Raw genomic sequence first — 19,802 nt, 5'->3', positions numbered from 1 at the left:
GTCCAGTCAGCAGCACAAGGTTGGCAATATAAAGTCAGTTTCTGTTACTTGTATATCAGATATATGTACAGTATTTAACAATCATTTTCTGAGCATTGCTGGTGAATTAAATAAAAATTTAGTTTCTACAGGAAATCATATAACAATCTTAGCAAATGCCTTTCCGAGATTGATGTCTGAAGTATTTCTCAGTGATACAGACAAGGGGGAGATTGAGTGAATAATTAAATCACTGAAGACTACGGACTCTCATGGATATGATGGAGTGCCTAGCAGAATATTAAAGTACTTTGGTGCACATGTTAGCCCTGTATTTAGCCATATTTCTAATTTTTCGTTTAGGAATGGTCAGTTTCCTGAATGATTAAAGTACTCAGTAGGAAAGTCGCTTTATAAAAAGGAAGAAAGGGATAATGTAGACAATTTTCGACCTATTTCTATGCCATCAATGTTTGCTAAAGTCATTGAAAATGCTCTGTATGTAAGGATAATTGATAATTTTATATCACACATTTTGATATCAAATGTACAGTTCGGCTTTAGAAGTCATTTAACAACTCAAAATGCTATATTCTCTTTTCTCTGTGAGGTACTTGATGTGTTAAACAAAAGGTTTCAAGTACTAGGCATATTTTTGATTTAACCAAGGTGTTTGACTGTGTTGGTCACAAAATGTTGCTGCAGAAATTGGACCATTATGGAATGTGGGTAATAGCTCACAATTGGTTCACTTCTTACTTTAGCAACAGACAGCAGAAGGTCATTATTCACAGTGTTGAGAATAGTGGTGATGTGTAGTCTGAGTGGGGTACGGTCAAATGGGAGGTGCCACAGGGATCAGTGTTGGGGCCACTCCTATTCCTTATTTATATAAATGCAATGCCCTCTAGTATGTCAGGTAACTCTAAAATATTTCTGTTTGCTGATGACACTAGCTTGGTAGTAAAGGATGTTATGTGCAACATTGGCTCAGTTTCAAATAGTGCAGTTCATGACATAAGTTCATGGCTTGTAGAAAATAAACTAATTCTAAATCACAGTAAGACACAGCTTTTTTAGTTTCTAACACACAATTCAAAAAAACCTGACGTTTTAATTTCACAGAATGGGCGTATGATTAATGAAACTGAACAGTTCAAATTTCTAGGTGTTCAGATAGATAGTAAACTGTCATGGAAAGCCCACATTCAGGATTTTGTCCAAAGACTTAATGATGCCATTTTTACTGTTCGAATGGTATCTGAAGTAAGTGATCGTTCAACATGAAAGTTAGTCTACTTTGCTTATTTTCATTCACTTATGACATAAGTCTTATGTCATATGGTATTATATTTTGGGGTAACTCTTATCATTCTCAAAAGATATCTGTGCTTCAGAAATGCACAGTGTGGGCAATAAGTTCGCAAACCTCTTGTTGACCCCTGTTCACTAGTCTGGGTATTGACATTGGCCACTCAGTATATTTATTTTTTACTGTCATTTCTTATTAACAATATCAGCTTATCCCCAAGAGTTAGCAGCTTTCACTCAGTTAATACTAGACAGAAGTCCAATCTGCATTTGGATTGCACTTCCTTAACCCTTGTGCAGAAAGGTGTGCAGTATACTGCTGCAACCATTTTCAATGAGCTACCACAGGAGTTCAAAAATCTTAGCAGTCATCTATGCACTTTGAAATTGAAACTGCAGAGAGTCCTCATGTGTTACTCCTTCTATTCTGTCAAGGAGTTCCTTGAAAAATTAAGCTCATTCCTATGTTATATTGTTGATTGTGCTTACTCAAACTTATGGCTTGTCTTTTTTTGAGTTCATATACATTTTATTTTATCTGTTATTGCTTGTATGTTGTAATTTCATGTTCTGACATGTTGCATGACCTTGGAGATTTGCTACTCAATTTTGTCCTACGGAACTTGATGTGTAAATAAAAAGAAAAAAAGAGCTGTGTATTTTATAGTCTTGTCATGCAAAGATAGTACATTGTGATTGTAAATTTTTGAAATGGATTCATTTGTGGGTTTGTAGCTATTTATTGTATTTACAGCATCTTTACTTCAAAGTCAGCCAATCAGGTGTATTTCTTTTCCTTTCTTATGTCTTCTCAGAAACTGGTACATAATTGTATATTTAGCATTATTTAATTCTGGTACATCCACCTTTGGCAAGTCCTTTTCTACCCATCTTTTTGTAATGTGTGTTGGCTTTTTCATGTTTGCCATGTGTATGAGAGAGACAAGCCTATTACAATTGTGGAACTTCCCTCTTCTGTTTAACTATAGCCTATGAAATGTAAATTCTTTTCATTAGTGCAGATGATAGAAATACACAAAGAATATAACAGAATCACTTGTCTGTCATACTGTCAGAAAATAATTTTTGGAGCAAACTTTGTTGCTTCAGTTAGTTATCAATAAGCTACTAATTTAATTGTCTGTTTGGCTACATAGGAACCTTACATATTGTATGTTCTGAATTTCCAGCACATTTATCTCATTTCAATGACTTACAGTGTCATTCACTATTATAAAATAGTATTAACAAATTTGACATTTTTGTGGCTTGTGTTGTGTAGTAGTAATACTTGATCTGTACAGCTATTTTTTTGGCAACCATTGCTGCCTGATTATTTACCATCATTGGAAAGCCATTAATGAAAAATCAAGATAAGAATAGGTTGAGGGTAAAACACTGAAAGAGTCTATACTATCTGATTTCCCATGCTGTATTAATTTTGTAAGTCTAACCTGGAAGAGGTCTAAAAATTCAAAAAGATTCTCAGAGGATACTGTTAACAAAGTATTTTATTCCTGTAAATGATTATAGCATCCTCTGTGAAGTATCTTATATGGAAACCAAATTGGGAAGGAGTCAGAAAGGAATTGCAACATGTCAATAAATCTGATCATAAATAGTCTTCCAAAATATTTTGAAAAGTAAGTGGTAGGAGATAGGCAGGTTTAAACTTGAAAGATACAAACTTATGTCTGCTTTTACAGGCTGATATCAAAACAGCATAATTTCATCTGTAGGAAATAAAACTAATTATTTTCTATAATTGTATTGCCAGTTAAAGATTTACAATATGTATGACCATTTCTACTAATTTTAAGAAAATAAAATTAGTTTGAGACACTACTCTTTCATCTAAAGTGAGAAAATTTGTACAATTATGTTGCTACTCTTTTTCAAATTATCTTCTTCTTCCCCATTATGAGGCAAATCATCCTGCAGCTGAGCACCGATTTCATGAAGTACTGTAAGCAAATTGTTGACACAATCACTTTGGATGTTCTAAGTTCAATCATGGAATAATCTAGATTCTCATCTCCAGATATGTACATAATTCCCAAATCAACAATCAGATTGTCGCATAGATTAAAGTTGTATCCATTACACTCATGTCTGATGGCTGATCCGATTTATTCTTCAATGCCTAAAAGAAAAAAGTAACTCTCATCCCTAGGTTCTCACTGACCTTAATACACATCTCCAGATATTTACATAATTTCCAAATCAACAATCAGATTGTCACGTAGATTAAAGTTGTATTCATTACACTCATTTATGATGGCTGATCAATTTATTCTTCAAAGCCTAAAAGAAAAAAAAAAAAAAAAAAAAAACCTCTCATCCCTACGATTTGTTATCTTGTAGATGAATCTTGGTAAACATGGCAAATCTATTCTTAGTTGAGGCACATTGGATTATATAGTCAATACTCATTTGGTTCATACAGTTTACACAATGTGGATATAATGAACTCAAAGAATACTGAGGAATTGATGCATACTGTAACAGGCAAAACTAAAAAAGGCCTGATGTTTGAAGTGAAGATGATAAAATTTTTCTGTGTGTTCTATTTATATTCAAAATAAACTCTTCCATATTTCACATTTTTATTGTAAGTGTTGGATCTGTTGTAACTTAAGGTTCTTTTTTGTGCCCTTTTTCCCCAGGGACCTTTTACCTGTCTTAGTAATGCTCGTTATGGTATTGGTTGGGGAGCCCTGGGTGCAGCAGAGTTTTGCTTAGCAGAAGCACGTCGATATACACTAGAGCGTCACCAGTTTGGACGGCCTTTAGCAGCCACCCAGCTCATTCAGAAGAAATTAGCAGATATGCTTACAGAAATATCAATAGGTCTTCAAGCATGTCTTCATGTGGGTCGCCTGAAGGATAGAATTTGTAAGTGTACTAATTTTTGAGGAATAAGAATTTGTAATATTGCTGATTTTAATCACAAAGAGAAAACAACATATTCAATCAAATCAAAACTTAATTTGAAATATGTTGAAAAAAACTTAGATAATCCAAACTTGTTCATTACTGAAAATAAATTTTTTAAATAAGGGTAAAATATAAGGTATATTAAAGAAAAACAACATTTTTCATCCTAGAATTCTGTCCTGTGGTATTAACTGCCTCTATAAAGACACATTGACTTGTAACTACTTTTATGTCATAATTTTCAAAGTTACACAAGAAATGCTATGTAATTCATTTGGGAATGAAGATGTTCACTTTCAACTCAGAAATTCCTGGTAACAAAACTCACTCAGGCTTAGTGTGATGCAGAAAGCAGTGGGTTATGCAGTCCCAAAAATAATTCACCCCTTATCCAAGTATGTGAAAAATCTAATATACAATATAATTAACTTCAAACGCAAACTGAAATCATGTCTGCTTGACATCTCCATCTCCATAGGAAAAGGATGGAATATTAGAGCTTAACATTGTCAATGATGAGGTCATTAGAAATAGGTTGGAGAGGAAATCAGCTGTGCCCTTTTAAAAGTACCTTTCCAAGGTACTTTCCCAGCATTTGCCTTAAACTGTTTAAACAAATCAAGGAAAACCTAAATCAGGATGTCCAGGTGGGGATTTGAACCGAATGAGTTGAGTGTCTTACACTGTGCCATTTTGCTTGTATACAATTGAAAAATTTCTGAATGTACAAGACTGTAAAGTGTATGTGACATTGCACATATAGTTAAGTATAAATCAATGTATGTTGAAAAATGGAGATTAAAGATAGCTTAATATTAATTAAAGGACGATCATATAAATGGCTAGCATGTTACTATATTTTTCACTGAGTAAGTCCTTTGTAAACTAAATGACTCATTTGATTAGAGTACTGTGAAATCATGTACTTAGTTACAGTATATTCTGAGGTTCATTATTACATTGCAAAGTTCCCAAGGAAGAGTACTAATTACAGGAACTGGACACAAATTTGATGGAGGAGAGTTCAGATCCTCTCAAAGTTATTTATGTTTTCCTTTACTTCCATAAATTGATGTAGACATCTACATCTACATACATACTCCACAAGCCACTTTATGGTGCTTGGCAGAGGTTACCTTGCACAGCAGTGAGTCATTCTCTTCCTTGTTCCACTCGCAAATGGAGTGAGGGGGAAAAGACTGTCTAATTGCTTGTGTATGAACCCAAATTTACCTTATGTTTACTTCATATTCCTTACACAAGATGTACATTGGGTGCCGTAAAATTCTTCAGCAGACAATTGCAAATGCTGGTTTTCTGAACTTTCTCAATAGTGTTTCACTAAAAATATGTCATCTTTCCTCCAGGGACTCCTATTCAAGTTCTCAGAGGATTTCCATAATACTCATATAATGATTGAACCTATCAATACCAAATCTAACAACGTGCCTCTGAATTGCTTCGATGTACTCTAATCCTACCTGGTAGAGTCTCAAAGACTCTAGTGGTATTCAAGAAGTATTCTGTATGTGGCCTCCTTTAGAGATGAGCCATACTAAAAAGACTTCTTGCAATAAAACAAATTTGACCACTTGCCTTCCCTGCAACTGATGTCATGTGATTGTTACATTTGATATTGCTTTGCAACTTTACACCTAGATATTTAATTGATGTAACTGTGTATTTGGTTCACATGGGGTACCACAGCCATACTTGCACGTCATGTGCTGGCTTTCAGATCGGCTGTATGCACTGTTTAATAACAGGGTAACTGCACAACACATCAACACCTACAATGCTTGAAAATGGCCTGCAAGGCCAAAATTGGGCAATAATGCAAGATATAATATAGGATGATTATAATTAAAATTAAACTTTCAAACCACTGTAGAAGTAACACCACTAGTCAGAATGACGTCAAATTGTAACGGAATGTTATTGGAGAAGGGGGAAAACATATGGCAGACGGAAAATAAATAGTTACAAAATGTAGCAATAGATGGCACTGTAAGCATTATAATTTAATAGTGGTCGACTACAAATGACAAATGAATCGTACAACAATGCCTAAGGTGTACGTTTGACGTTAAACAAACTTAACTACTCAGTTTGCATGCGTGTACAGGTGTGATACTGTTAGTTACGTAAGCCCATCCACCACGGCAAGTTCATATCACATTGGATGGGAAAAATTGGTTTTTAATTGTCTTGAGGCCAAAAATCACATAAAAAGCATCACTTACATCAGTTTTTAATTGTCCTGAGACCAAAAACCGTACAAAAAGTATCAATCAAAATCAGATCACATTATTAATTTCTGTGTGACTAGTCCAAAAAATGTTCAGTATGCTGTCCACCATTTTCTGCAACAAGTTGAAATTGAGGAACAGAATGTTAAACAACTGATGGAAGTGTTTCCGGAGTCACGTTCAGAATGTGTTGCACAGTGCGTGCCTTCAATGCAGCGAAGTTTGCAGTCGGAACACTGAACACATCATCTTTCAGGCTGCCGGACAGCCAGAAGTCATACGGTTATGATCAGGTGATCAGGATGGCCAGGCTGTAAGAAAATGGCGGCTGATAATTCTAGCAATTCTGAAATGGCATTTCAGCAGCTGCTTAACTGGATTTGCAATGTTCAGAGGTGTGCCATCTTGCATAAAAATGATCCCATCCACACATCCAGGCTTTTGGAGAGCTAGAATAACTAGATTGCGCAAGAGACACTCATAGCACTTACCAGAAGCACCTGTCTCTTCGAAAAAATATGGCCCTATGATAAATGATGCCGTAAACCCACACCACTCAGTGACCTTTTCAGGATGAAGTGGAACCGGTTGATTTGCGTGTGGATTTTCTCTTGCCCACATTAGAAAACTCTGTGTATTGACATACCCTGTCAGATGGAAGTGGGCTTCATCTTTCCACAAAATCTTCCCTGGCCAATCATTGTCCACTTCCATGCAAGCAAAGGTCTCTCTTGCTGGCAGGTCAACAGGAAGCAACTCGTGCACATGGGTAATTTTGAATGTGTATCAAAGAAGAGTGTTTTGTAGGATTTTACGCACAATGCTCATGGGTGTGTCCAATGTTCAGGCAATTCTCCATGCACTACATGTTTGCACACCACCACTTGTCTCCTCCTGCACTGCTGTGGCCACTGCTTCCACTGACGTCAAATCAATTTGTTTCCTCTGTCTATCAGGTTGCTCACCAAAAGAACACGTCTTTTCGAATTTATGAATAATTTTCTCCAGACCCACGGCAGTCATTGGACCAACACCTTTTTTAAAACCCTACAGTGTCCAGTACTTCCACAGAATGATGTGTGCACAGTCATCGTTCTTGTAATACAGCTTTACAAGCAGAGCGTGATTCTGCATTGAGACAGTCATTTGCGAACATCGCAGATGCGAAAGGAGGAAAAGCCGTGTACCTGGAGCGTTTATACCAACTTCAATGTGTCGTGCTCATGACAGGTGTTTTCATTTACCTATTCTGTCACATGAAGCACCATCTGTTGATCAATTTTCATACTATATTTTTCATCTGCCATACGTTTTTCCCCTTCTCCAATAATTTTCCATTGCAATTTGACATCATTCTGACTAGTGGTGTTCTTTCTACAGTGTTTTGAAAGTTTAACTTTAATTATAATCACCCTGTAAAATGAATACTCGTGAAAATCATCTGAGGTTGAAAACTTCAAAATGTCCTTTAATGTGATTGCTGATAAAAAAAACATGACTTTCGTGTGTCATGTGACACATTTGCAGATGAATAACATGCCCAGAACTTCTAAAATGGATCCTAAAAGTGTGCTTGTCGTACTTACTGATAAGAGTAAGAATTTTCCAGTGTTGTATCATGAAACACTTAAAGTTTAATTATTTATCAACAAGAATAATGTGTGGTAGCTTACCCATGATCACCTTGTAGACATTTGTTTAAGGAGTTGGGCGTCCTCACTTCTGCTTCACAGTATATTTATTACCTCATGAAGTTTGTTGAAAATAATCCATTACAGTTCATTACAGTACATTATGATGTACATAATTACAATACCACAAAGAAAAATGACATCCATTACTCCCCATAAAGGTTGTCTTTAGCAAAAGAAAGGGTGGTGTAATGCTGCAACAAAAATTGTTGATCACTTAATGAGGCATATAAAATGTCTGGCAGCCAGCAAAGCAGAATTTGAGAACAAACTGAGAAAGTTTCTCCTTGACACCTCCTTCTGTTCTATAGAAGAATTTATGTAATTCTAATGTGTTAAAGGTGATGGGTAAGAATTACCAAATCAGATCCGCATATTTTAGAAAAAAAAAAAAAAAACCTTATAAATTTTGATGCCATAACAATATTCACAAAATAATTTGTGATGGAATGTAAAATGACTCATTCCTACAAGATATTGATTTATATACAACAAACTCAATTTAAATTGTGCAATTTTTACTATTAAAATAAAATTGTTTTAAACATGAGATAAGTTAGTACATTTCACACAGTGACTGTCTTGGAGTATTTCAACAAATTTAAACGGATGACGGGTGGGTATTGGGAAAAACTGAAGACCGAGCTTAAGAAATTTCCTCACACACCGATTGCCTATAATATTAATATTATGAACATCCTTCTGTCAAGATTGAGCTCACCTAGTAACCCAGGGGGGATGTCATAATACAAGAGGTATTATGGAGTAATGAGGAATATAACCTAATAGCATCTAGCAAAACATTTTGGCCTTATGACAGCAGTGACATGTCATTGCTCGGGCTGTGTGAAACAGTGTGTGTAGATAGCCACCCTGATCCGTAACTACTCAACTGTTGACCACAATACACAGAAATTGGCCAGAAATGGATCCAAGAAACATACATATGGTGTCCTGTATGTGCTCAATATGATTAAGGTCAGGTGACCTGGAGGACCAGAAAACTTTCTCATTTCATGCAGTGTTCCAATTTGGGAGCAACTAGATAAGGGAATGCCTTTCTAAAGGCACATGTCACCTGGAGAGGGAGGTGAGAGATTTAGTGTGCACCTGATTGGGCTGACGGTGGTTGTATCATTCACCAGTGAGGAACAATGTTAGTCATACCAGGAACCACATTTCATTCCACGTACATGTCCACCATATGGTTATACCACTGCTACTGGCCTGAATGGTGTTCTTTTGGAAAAACAGCTCACCTGGTTTTTGGTGTAATTGTACCCCGCCATAAGAGTGTACCAGTGTGTTCTGCAGCTCGTCAGTTCAGGTAACTTTCTTTACTGTCAGTGTCCAGTGATGATATGAATATCCACGCTCTTTGATGTTCAATAAGCATGTGAGAGTGGTGACTTCTACACATTATAGTGAGAGGATGATTGTGGGTGCTGACCAATCATCATTGTTGTTCATGGAGATATGTTCCATCTATGCAACTAAATGAAAGGCAGTGTGTTTATCTCCATATGCCTTTTGCTTCTTTTGTCTGTGAAGCATCTTCAGTGGCATGTTATACATATAATAAATGTGTGTTCGCCCTGATGGCTGAGAAGTCGGCGTGGCAGTCTGTCATGTCATGGGCTCGGTTTCAATTCCTGGCTGGGTTGGAGATTTTCTCCGCCCAGGGACTGGGTGTTTTGTTGTCCTCATTATCATTTCATCATCATCTGTGGAAGGCAAAAGGAAACCACCAGTGGAATCACTTCCCTAGACGCTCATGGGGTGGACCTCTCTGATGAGGCTTCCTCTATGACAAGACCTGCCATAAGGCAGAACACAAAGTTTTAGTTTTTATAAATGTGTTATGTAGTAGTTGCAGAATGTTAGTATGTTACATTTTGTCATGTTTTTCTCTTGTTTTATAGATTAGAAGCAACGTTTGTATCACAAATTTTGTGATGTTAAATCATCATTTGGTGTTATGATTTCCAGTGTTGTTATTCCATATGTGGTTCTGGAGATGTATTCATTCAGTCCCCATACTCCAGCTGGCCGATTTCTGGTGTTTGTTCACCCACATTAATCATTTTTCATTTATTGTGTGTGTGTATGTGTGTGTGTGTGTGTGTGTGTGTGTGTGTGTGTGTGTGTGTGTGTGTGTTGTGTTATATGTAAATTTGTTGTTCATTGTAAGAGTGTGTGTTTTGTGAATATTGTGTGTGTGTGTGTGTGTGTGTGTGTGTGTGTGTGTGTGTGTGTGTGTGTGTGTGTGTGTGTGTGTGTTTGTGTGTGTGTGTGTAGAGAAAGAGAGAGAGAGAGAGAGAGAGAGAGAGAGAGAGAGAGATCCATCAATTATTTACTCTTGTCATGTTTCAGATTTCTGTTTGTTATTGTTTTAGTGGCTAACATGATCAGAGAGTTATTGCTTGTGTTGATTTGGTCATTAATTACTTTCCTTTTCATTGCAAGGGCTCTTTGCATGTGGAAGTTTTCTTCTAATATGAGGAGTTTTGTTGTGATCGTTCTTTCTAATAATTTTATGTGAGAAGAGTGAACAGTCACAACAAAAAACTCCTGACATTACGAGAAAACTTTCACATACAAAGAGCCCATGCAATGAAAAAGAAAGTAATTAATGACCTAATTAATGTAATCAATAACTCTCTGATCATGTTAGCCACTAAAACAATAATAAACAGAAATCGGAAACATTAACCAGAGTAAATAATTGATGACTCTTTCTCCCCCCCACCTCCCCATCGCTCTCTCTCTCTCTCTCTCTCTCTCTCTCTCTCTCTCTCTCTCTCTGTCTCACACACACACACACACACACACACACACACACACACACACACACACACACACTTATTCACTTAAGGAAAAAAAAGACTGCTCTCACAAATAATGTAACATTTACACATAACAAAATACACACACACAAAACAGATGAAAAATATGAAACCACACATAAAAGACAAAAGATAAACCACATGGTGATAGTTGGCAATACCACATACTGTAAACAAGCACATATTGATCACAAAATGAAAAGTGCAAGTAACGTGTTGTAATAAATGTGGGTGAAAAAACTGCCAGAAATCGGCCAGCTGGAGCATGGGGACCGAACGAACACAGCTACAGGACCACACATATGGACTAGCAATACTGAAAATCGGAAGTAACATCAAATGATAATTGAACCTCACAAGATCTGTGTAATAAAAGTTGTTTGTAATCTAAAAAACAAGAGAAAAACATGACGAAATGTAACATAGTAACATATTGTAACTATTACATAATACATTTATTTTATGTATAAAAAGAAAAATGTATTACAGGCCACTGAAGATGCTTCATGAATAAAAGAAGTGAAACGTATATGGCATAAACAATCTAACTTTCATTGACTTACATTTTTGAAACGTACCTCCATGAAATTTGAAGCAACTAAGGAATGACAGAGGAAAAAATGACATTGTTGTTGTTCTGCATTGAACTGGCTGTGGCCCACCACTTAAATCTTACAACCTGCACTAACTAATGGAGCTAGTGGCAATCTCTTTCAGCACTGTGTTATTTCTCATGACTTATGACATTGGTGGTAGTTATTTTCCCTGTAAGCAAGTCCTCAGGAACACCCTTGAAAGAGTGGCATATGAAAAGCCCATCAATTGCATAGCCTCAAATGGAGTGTCTCACGTGGCATATACACATGATCTGATCTTGATGAAATATGCTAATATTGCATATCTTTAACATCCTGCTCTCAACTGTTATGCCAATGACCAGTACAAAATTTGATGACTGCCAGTCATGTGGCATGCCGAAGTGTTCACTTTGAAAACAGGACCACTCTCTTTCCTACACAGCAACTATCTCAAATTAATGTACTCATGGCATGACAGGTGCCAAGAGTGCAATTAAGTCATTCAGTGTACTCCGTATTCTGAGATTACAGAAAACTGCTGATTAACTTCAACAGAGGTCACATTTTGATAATTTAGAAGCTAGAAATGATTACTGCAAAAGCAGCATAGGTTATTGGATGTTCATATTCTGATATCACTAATATTTATCAAAAGCAAACTAATTATATTGTAACCTATTAGATATTAGAGTTTGAAATATGAATTTCCTAGTAGCAGAGTGGCAACTCAGATGAAGGTTCGAAAAAGGTGACATGGACCTTGTTGGGACCTGCGGTTGTTATAGAAGGCGTTATGAAAGCTGTGGAATATGCCAGTATTTTTATTAGTCACATATGCTCCTTCATAGTTTATGGTCTCCCTACCAGATGTGGCGTTCCCAGGAAAACAGAATCCACACCAACAGGTCAAAATCACGCTACAGTGGTTTGAGGGATATTTGATGTCTTGATTGCACATAATCCCAGTTGAATTGGTCTGGGGTCTCATTAACCATGCATTGGGGACATGGAGGCTCCATGTTCTGATAATGTGCAGCTGTCTTGTATGTCAAGATGAGGCAGCTATCTATTAGGTGACTAGGTGTAGTATGAAACTGGATGTTGTGATGCAAGAGTGGTCTCCTAATTATATGCTTCAGTTTCACCAACAAAAGTTGTCTTACATGAAAAGCCATTTGTTATTGTGTGTTTCATAATAATATAATAAAAATAGCTGTTCTCAAGATTTTACACAAATTCCTCACTTTCTCACTTACATATTAAACCATCTTCATTTTCTCCATATAAGTAAAGTTTCATTTTGTACATATTCTTTTAAGGTGTACTCCAGAAATGATATCAATACTGAAACGTAATTCCTGTGGAAAAGCTTTGGACATTGCACGCACTGCCCGTGACATGTTGGGTGGGAATGGCATTTCTGATGAATATCATATTATTAGACATGTTCTGAATCTGGAATCAGTCAATACATATGAAGGTAAGGTCATATACTTTTTCTGTCTTTTTCCTCTTTGTTTCCTGAATGCAAATAATGGACAACTGCACTTGATCAATCTGTTATAGGTACTCACGATATCCATGCTCTCATTCTTGGGAGAGCTATAACTGGAATACAAGCATTTAGCTAAAAACTGGACTAAATATTGTGTTGCTACTGAATATTTATGCATTGCTGTATTTTCTGAGGTACGTGTGACAATACTTATTCACTGTGATTCTAAAATATGTAAATAATACTGTACATATTTATTTATTGCTGTATTCTGAATGAGAATATCCAGTGTGTTTTACTCAAAGTTTATCTGGAATAGAAAAAGTAAATCAGTCACCAATCCAAAGATTGCACTTTACCACCAAGCCACACTTACCTGCAATATGAAGTGTAAATTTTATGTCAACACTGTAAGTTCTAGTTTTCTGTCCATAAAATTTATTAATAATAACTGACACTGAACTGATGTTTGACTGTGTGTGGAAAATATAATGAGGAAAACAGGACATACAATTTACTAACTCTGGCTATGATTCCTATACAGTGAATAATGTTTGTAGAAGTATGAAGCCACAATTGTTTAGTTTATTGTTTATCCATAGATAAATCATATGTCTAACATCAGTTTGATACAAAGAGAAAACACAAGTAAAAGTTTACTGACAAGAATTAGGAAATAGATCTGCTGTTCACTTGCCCCATGGGTGATGCATCTGTTCATTTAAAAGATTATAAGATCACACTAACTTTTATTACTGACTTTCAAGTACTATGTAAGAACATGTTATTTCTCATAAATACTGAACATTTACTGGAAACACTGACTTCTGTTTCTGAAATGTTCAATATACTGTCTTCTTTCATAAACAGCACTGCACCCTGCTGCTGATTTTTATAGACTTACTAGCTGACAAACCCAGCATTGCGTGGATATTAATTTTGCCAATTTTCTATTAGAAATGAAACCTTGTATGTATTTGAGCAGTATACTTGGTGTGAGATGTGCAGTTTTGTGAACATCACTATGGCAATGCCTTTCCATATCTCTGTAGGCAGCTATAGTTTTCATCTAATGCCGTTTGTGCTTCACAGTTCAAACATGCTAAAAGCACAAGCAGGTGTAAGGGATTACCTTAAGTTGACTTGACTAGGAGTGTTTTAGTACTTAAGAATAAGTTTATTTAAATGTCATGCATGATGCAAAAGTTTCTCCTGATCTGTATATCATACAATGATATAATTTTATAGTTACATTCAGCAGCTTTTGTGGATAGTGTCTGCAAAATGTGTTGCGAATAGAGTCAGTAGCAAAGGAGTAAAAAATGTAAATGTCATGCACAATGTAGCAGTTTTTCATGCATCTCAGTGTTAATGAAGTCATATGTCCTGAACTGTGGTGGGTAGGTGGTTCTTACCCCTCAGCAATTGTTGCTTGACAGTAATGGATATGTATATCATGTTTGGTTGAAATTGGTCCACTGGTTTAGGAGATGTGGAACATACAAAACACACACACACACACACACACACACACACACACACACACAAACACACACACACAAACACCAGCAGCAGTAGCAGCAGATAGTTTTGAAAGCTAGGGTATTTTTGTATAATTTTGTATGTTATGGCTGTTCTAACAGTTTTGCCCCCAGAAAATAGGCACTGGGAAGAAATTCTGTCTCATAATTTATTGTCTTATCAGGTGAAGTTTTCTTTTGACGCAACAACAACTTTCTCTGACAAAACTACTGCTAGATGCATGTAAACTAACCTGCTTGTAATGGTGTGTTTACATCTGTGTAACTCTATGTGTGCACTATAGTTCAATTCTTTTATCTTGGCGGCTCGCGCATGCCCGCCCAGATGCGGGAGATTGCTGCGTTGCCAGTTGCACACGATGCACGCACCAAGAGAAGCAGTGCCATAGTATAGAATAGTTCGCAAGCTTACATTTAGGGGGGAACGCGCAGTTCATGAAGTAAAGCTACCACGGCCGCATTAACCCTTTCGCTGATACAAAGACGTGCTCCCTGCATTCTGCGCTGTGCGCGTTTGTCACTGCACTGCTCGCCTGTGCAGACACATGGTGTTCTGACTGCTTTGACATACTTATCATTCGATTTCACAAAAACTATTTGGCCCAAAAATTAGATTTTTACACATCTTCTTGACTGATACCTTCCCCCCATAAATGAATTAATTTTGTTTTGATGTTCAACGCAGTTATTATGCAGCATTAAATATAGTAAACCATTGCACGAAATTTTTGAAGAGTTTGCAGAGGTAAAAGTCCATAGAGTATACTTTCCGTATGGTCGATTTTAGTTGCCACAACGTTGAGAATGAAATGTGGACAAGATACCTAAATTTCATGTAAAATTTACTGTATAACAATATATCATTTAATTTAAGTACCACATAGGTGTCGTATGTAATATTGAGAAATATTCCATCTTTCGCGACTGTAACAAAAGTTTTATTTACACTGGGCACATTTGGCTTTATTTAAAAGCACTTCAAGCGATCAAAAGGAAGTAGACAAAATACATTAAACAAAACTGTGGACTTACAAAAACATTAGGACTCCATCTATCAGTGAAGTGTTCTGAGCTATGTCAAATATAATTTTTGTGTGTGGCACACACAAACAGCATTTATTTGCTAAAACACTGATCAGCCGACACAAACGTTGAATATTGTGTTACCGCAGCACAAAACTATGAAAGGTGACTTGGCAATGGAGGAGACAAAATACTGTCCTCTGAAGATGCTTCAAAAGAGAGAAATGCGTCTGGTCTAAATAAGTCGCTTATTACAGTTGCGGAAGAGGAATATATTTCAATACCATTGGTAAAACTGCAACTGTGGAACAAAAACAAGAAAGAGAACATGAGTACCATTGTGTATGTGCCATACCTTTCGTTGATTGAAGTGCTTTAAAATAAAGCCAAACTTGCCCAGTGTAAATAAAACTTTTGTTACAGTCGCGAAAGATGGAATATTTCTCAATATTACATATGACACCTATGTGGTACTTAAATTAAATGAGATATTGTTATACAGTAAATTTTATATGAAATTTAGGTATCTTGTCCACATTTCAATCTCAACATTGTGGCAACTAAAATCGACCATACGGAAAGTATACTCTATGGACTTTTACCTCTGCAAACTCTTCAAAATTTCGTGCAATGGTTTACTACATTTAATGCTGCACAATAACTGTGTTGAACATCGAAACAAAATTAAGTCATTTATGGGGGGAAGATATCAGTCAAGAAGATGTGTAAAAATCTAATTTTTGGGCCAAATGGTTTTTGTGAAATCGAATGATAAGTGTGTCAAAGCAGTGGGAACACCATGTGTCTGCACAGACTAGCAGTCCAGTGATGACAAAATCACGCACAGCGTGGAATGCGGGGAGCACGTGTCTGCAGCAGCGAAAGGGTTAATGAAGAGACAAAGCACTAGAAATTTCAAAAAATTGCATTCAAACGAATAAAATTCGTGAAGTAAGACACTGCGATATTGTTTTTAAATAAAGAAAATATTAAGCACTGCACAAGGTTTGAACTCATAACCTTTTGCTTAGTAGCCCAACACCTTAACCGTTATAACCTTCTGCTTAGTAGCCCAACACCTTAACCATTACGCTAACGCAGCTCATCTTACAATGTAACTACATGAGGAGTCTAACACGTCATGCAAAATACTGACAAACACTGTTGGTATGACTATGAATTACTGACGCTTCGTCGAAGTAAAATAGGAAATAAACACTTACCGCTGTTCCTTATTGCGAAAAAGCGGTTAGTGAGATTGATACAAACACTTTTCCTTGCTATTGCCTGAATTAGGAGTCTTATTACTTGTTAGGTTTAATTAATTAATAGAATATGAAGCAATTGGTATAAAGAATGCTTTTTGCAAACTTTCTATAAAAGAAAGTCTGCTATCAAGACATTGATTTTGTTCTTTTACTTTATTTATGACTGAACGTTTCTAAAACTGAAAACACTCATCCGTGCTCTGCACTGCAGTCGAGATCTGGCAACGTCGTTCTCTGTTCATTGGCTGACTGTGTTTTGTGACGTCAGATGCGCAGAACGAACCTAAACACGGCCGCCAACATAAATGACGCGCACTATAGGTGCATGTAGCCATTGAACGGAGAAGTGAGGGGGTGAATGCAACTTCGCAGAGTCACACGGGCTTCTGATTTGTGCACACAGGCTGCCCCATGTAGGCACAGGAATCTCCGCACTCCAGACAGGGAGACAAATGCAGCAGTCATGTACGTCTATGTAATTTGAAGAATATTATCATGCATTTCTTGTTTGTGGCTGGTATATTCTGCAGATTATAAAGTCAGTGTGAAATGAAATGATTGTCTACAGTTTTTCACAACAAAAACAATCTAGAAACAATAAAGACACACCTGAACGCAGTAAAGCCATTGTTTGTACTTCTGACAAGTACGTATTGATGAGGAGTGATTCTGGGACTCTTGATGTGCCAGCATTGACCCGTTTCCTTTACATGTCACTTCAGTTCATAGATAGTTTGCGTATAAAAATAGTAGTAGTAGTAGTAGTAGTAGTAATAGTAATAATAATAATGATAATAATAATAATAAAGTCCACCTTACTAAGGTACCAATCTGGCAGTGTCGCTGCAAGTCCTCAGTGGTGCATGAATAATTTAGTCTCAGATCCTGAAATTGTATTAGTTGGTGTTCTCACAGTTCAGGGACGGATGTAACACCATTGATTTAATTTTGATACTCTTCCTTATTTATTCAGATTAAGTTGCACGCAACTGATGACCAGTTCTCACACTTTTTCATAGTATCAGCAGTTTATAAAAATAATTTCATTAGTAATACTCATCTAATCAGTCCACTTTCTCTCCAGATAATAACACTAGTTGGCCAAGTTAGTTACCGAATATAATGGACTTTTGACAGTGGCAGGATAACTCATCGATAGCGCTCTAACAGGTTCAACAATCATGTCTCCCTTATCCATATTTACACCTATCACTGACTGACTACACAAGGAAGTTCATACACGTTTATTTTCACAGCTGAGCACAGATCTTTTCACTGATGTGTTGACAAAATAATTGCTGATTGTGGGACTGATTAAGGTACAGTGCTCGTGGTGCAGGGTGCGGTGGCTAGAAGCCAGGATGCTGCAAATGGGTGGTGGAGCTGAGGTCGAGCCCAGATGGCAGAGGACGGCAGCTGCAAATGTAACAAGTTCTTTTATTGACACATCTGAACTGCTTGATGCATAGGGTCAGTGTCCAGCTGGCTGCCAAATTCTGCTTGGCTGTCTGCCCGCACAACCCTTGTTGCCTGTGCGGCACTATATCGTGCCAGTGACCTTGTTGCATAAGCTGGTTGCATGGACCCTGCACCATCATTGTGCAAATTTTATGCTGCTATGGCTTCTGTGGCCCCAAGTACCATCTGCTGACATCACAGCAGGGGTGCCCACCACACTAGGCCCCCTGTCTGGCAGTGGCTGGTGTGCATGGGAAGAAACCTCCTGCCCCCTGGGCAGGAGTTGGCTGTGCTGCCGGGGATGTACATGAGTGGCCAGTGGTGTCATGCCTCTATAAGTCTGTGGAGAGATGTAGTGTGCAAAACTGCTGTCCTGCAGTGGCCTCGACTAATAACCTCTGTTGACAAGCCCATGTGGTGTCCTCATTTGGCACAGCTGCATCATCTCGGTTGGGCTGCGAGACTAAGAATAATTCTATTAAAAAAATGACTAGTGCTTGTGGCTGGCAGCAAGATGTGTATGCACCACTACCAGTAACAGATGGCATCTATATTCAAGTGTGTGCCAGTTTAAGGTTTTCAGCATTCCTGTGAGTCAAACAAACCTGTGACCATTCATACTACTTTTACTTGTTTACATTCAATATACATGTCAGTACTAATTGTTATGGGCCCCATACACTTGAAATGGAATGTGGAAGTGTTTTTAAGCAGTTTCCTGTGTAGATTGACTGCATTATCCTACTATGCTACCAATGAACAATGAACAATGTTTTTTTTTAGTCCTACTGTCCCAACAGTTATCATTCCAGTGGGAGACAGCACCTTAAACCTGTTGGTAAAAGTGATAAGTGTAGAACTTTGAAGTTCTTCCCAGTCCTGGCCTACCTCTGGACCAACCATTGACTCACCACTCAAAGTCTAGTTGTTGACATCTTGTATTTCCTGGAGAAGGAACAGTACCCTTGGGAGAGGGTAGTAGTTCACGCTCCTTTGACAGAAGTCTACCCAACCATCCATTCACACCGGCTTTCAAATGCTTGATAGCAGTCTGGACAATTTCCAATTACTTGCAAACACCAAGTAGTTCACCCAGTGCCTGAGAGCAGCATTCACAGTGGGGCTGCATGTGGGTGGTGCAATGTTTATCTGAACAACAAACAGTAATTTAATTGGCTAGATAAAACATCTACTCACCAAGCAGTGGCAGAACACACACATAAAAGAATGTTGTAATTAGGCAAGCTTTCAGAGTCAGTGGCTCCTTCTTCAGGCAGAAGGGTTGAAGGGGAAGGAAGAGGGATGAGTGAAAAGGACTGGAGAGGTCTAGGAAAAGGGGTAGACTTTGGGAAAGTCACCCAGAACCGCAGGTTGGGGGAGACTTACCACACGGGACGAGAAGGATAGACTGATTATTGAGGACTGC

General features: G+C 37.4%; 1 protein-coding gene across 1 annotated transcript in view; it reads left to right on the top strand.

The window, feature by feature from the left end:
• The window catches only part of LOC124722269 (glutaryl-CoA dehydrogenase, mitochondrial-like), a 199,570-nt gene that overhangs the window by 11,640 nt on the left and 168,128 nt on the right, over nt 1–19,802 (top strand). Inside the window, exon 2 of the mRNA XM_047247456.1 lies at nt 3,957–4,185. Within this exon, the coding sequence (XP_047103412.1) occupies nt 3,957–4,185 (229 nt within the window). The remainder of the gene's footprint in view (nt 1–3,956; nt 4,186–19,802) is intronic.

Source organism: Schistocerca piceifrons, chromosome X, assembly GCF_021461385.2.
Source record: "Schistocerca piceifrons isolate TAMUIC-IGC-003096 chromosome X, iqSchPice1.1, whole genome shotgun sequence".
Classification (NCBI taxonomy): Eukaryota; Metazoa; Arthropoda; class Insecta; order Orthoptera; family Acrididae; genus Schistocerca; species Schistocerca piceifrons.
Note: the sequence above shows the minus strand (reverse complement) of the source record. Positions and strands in the feature narration are given on the sequence as shown.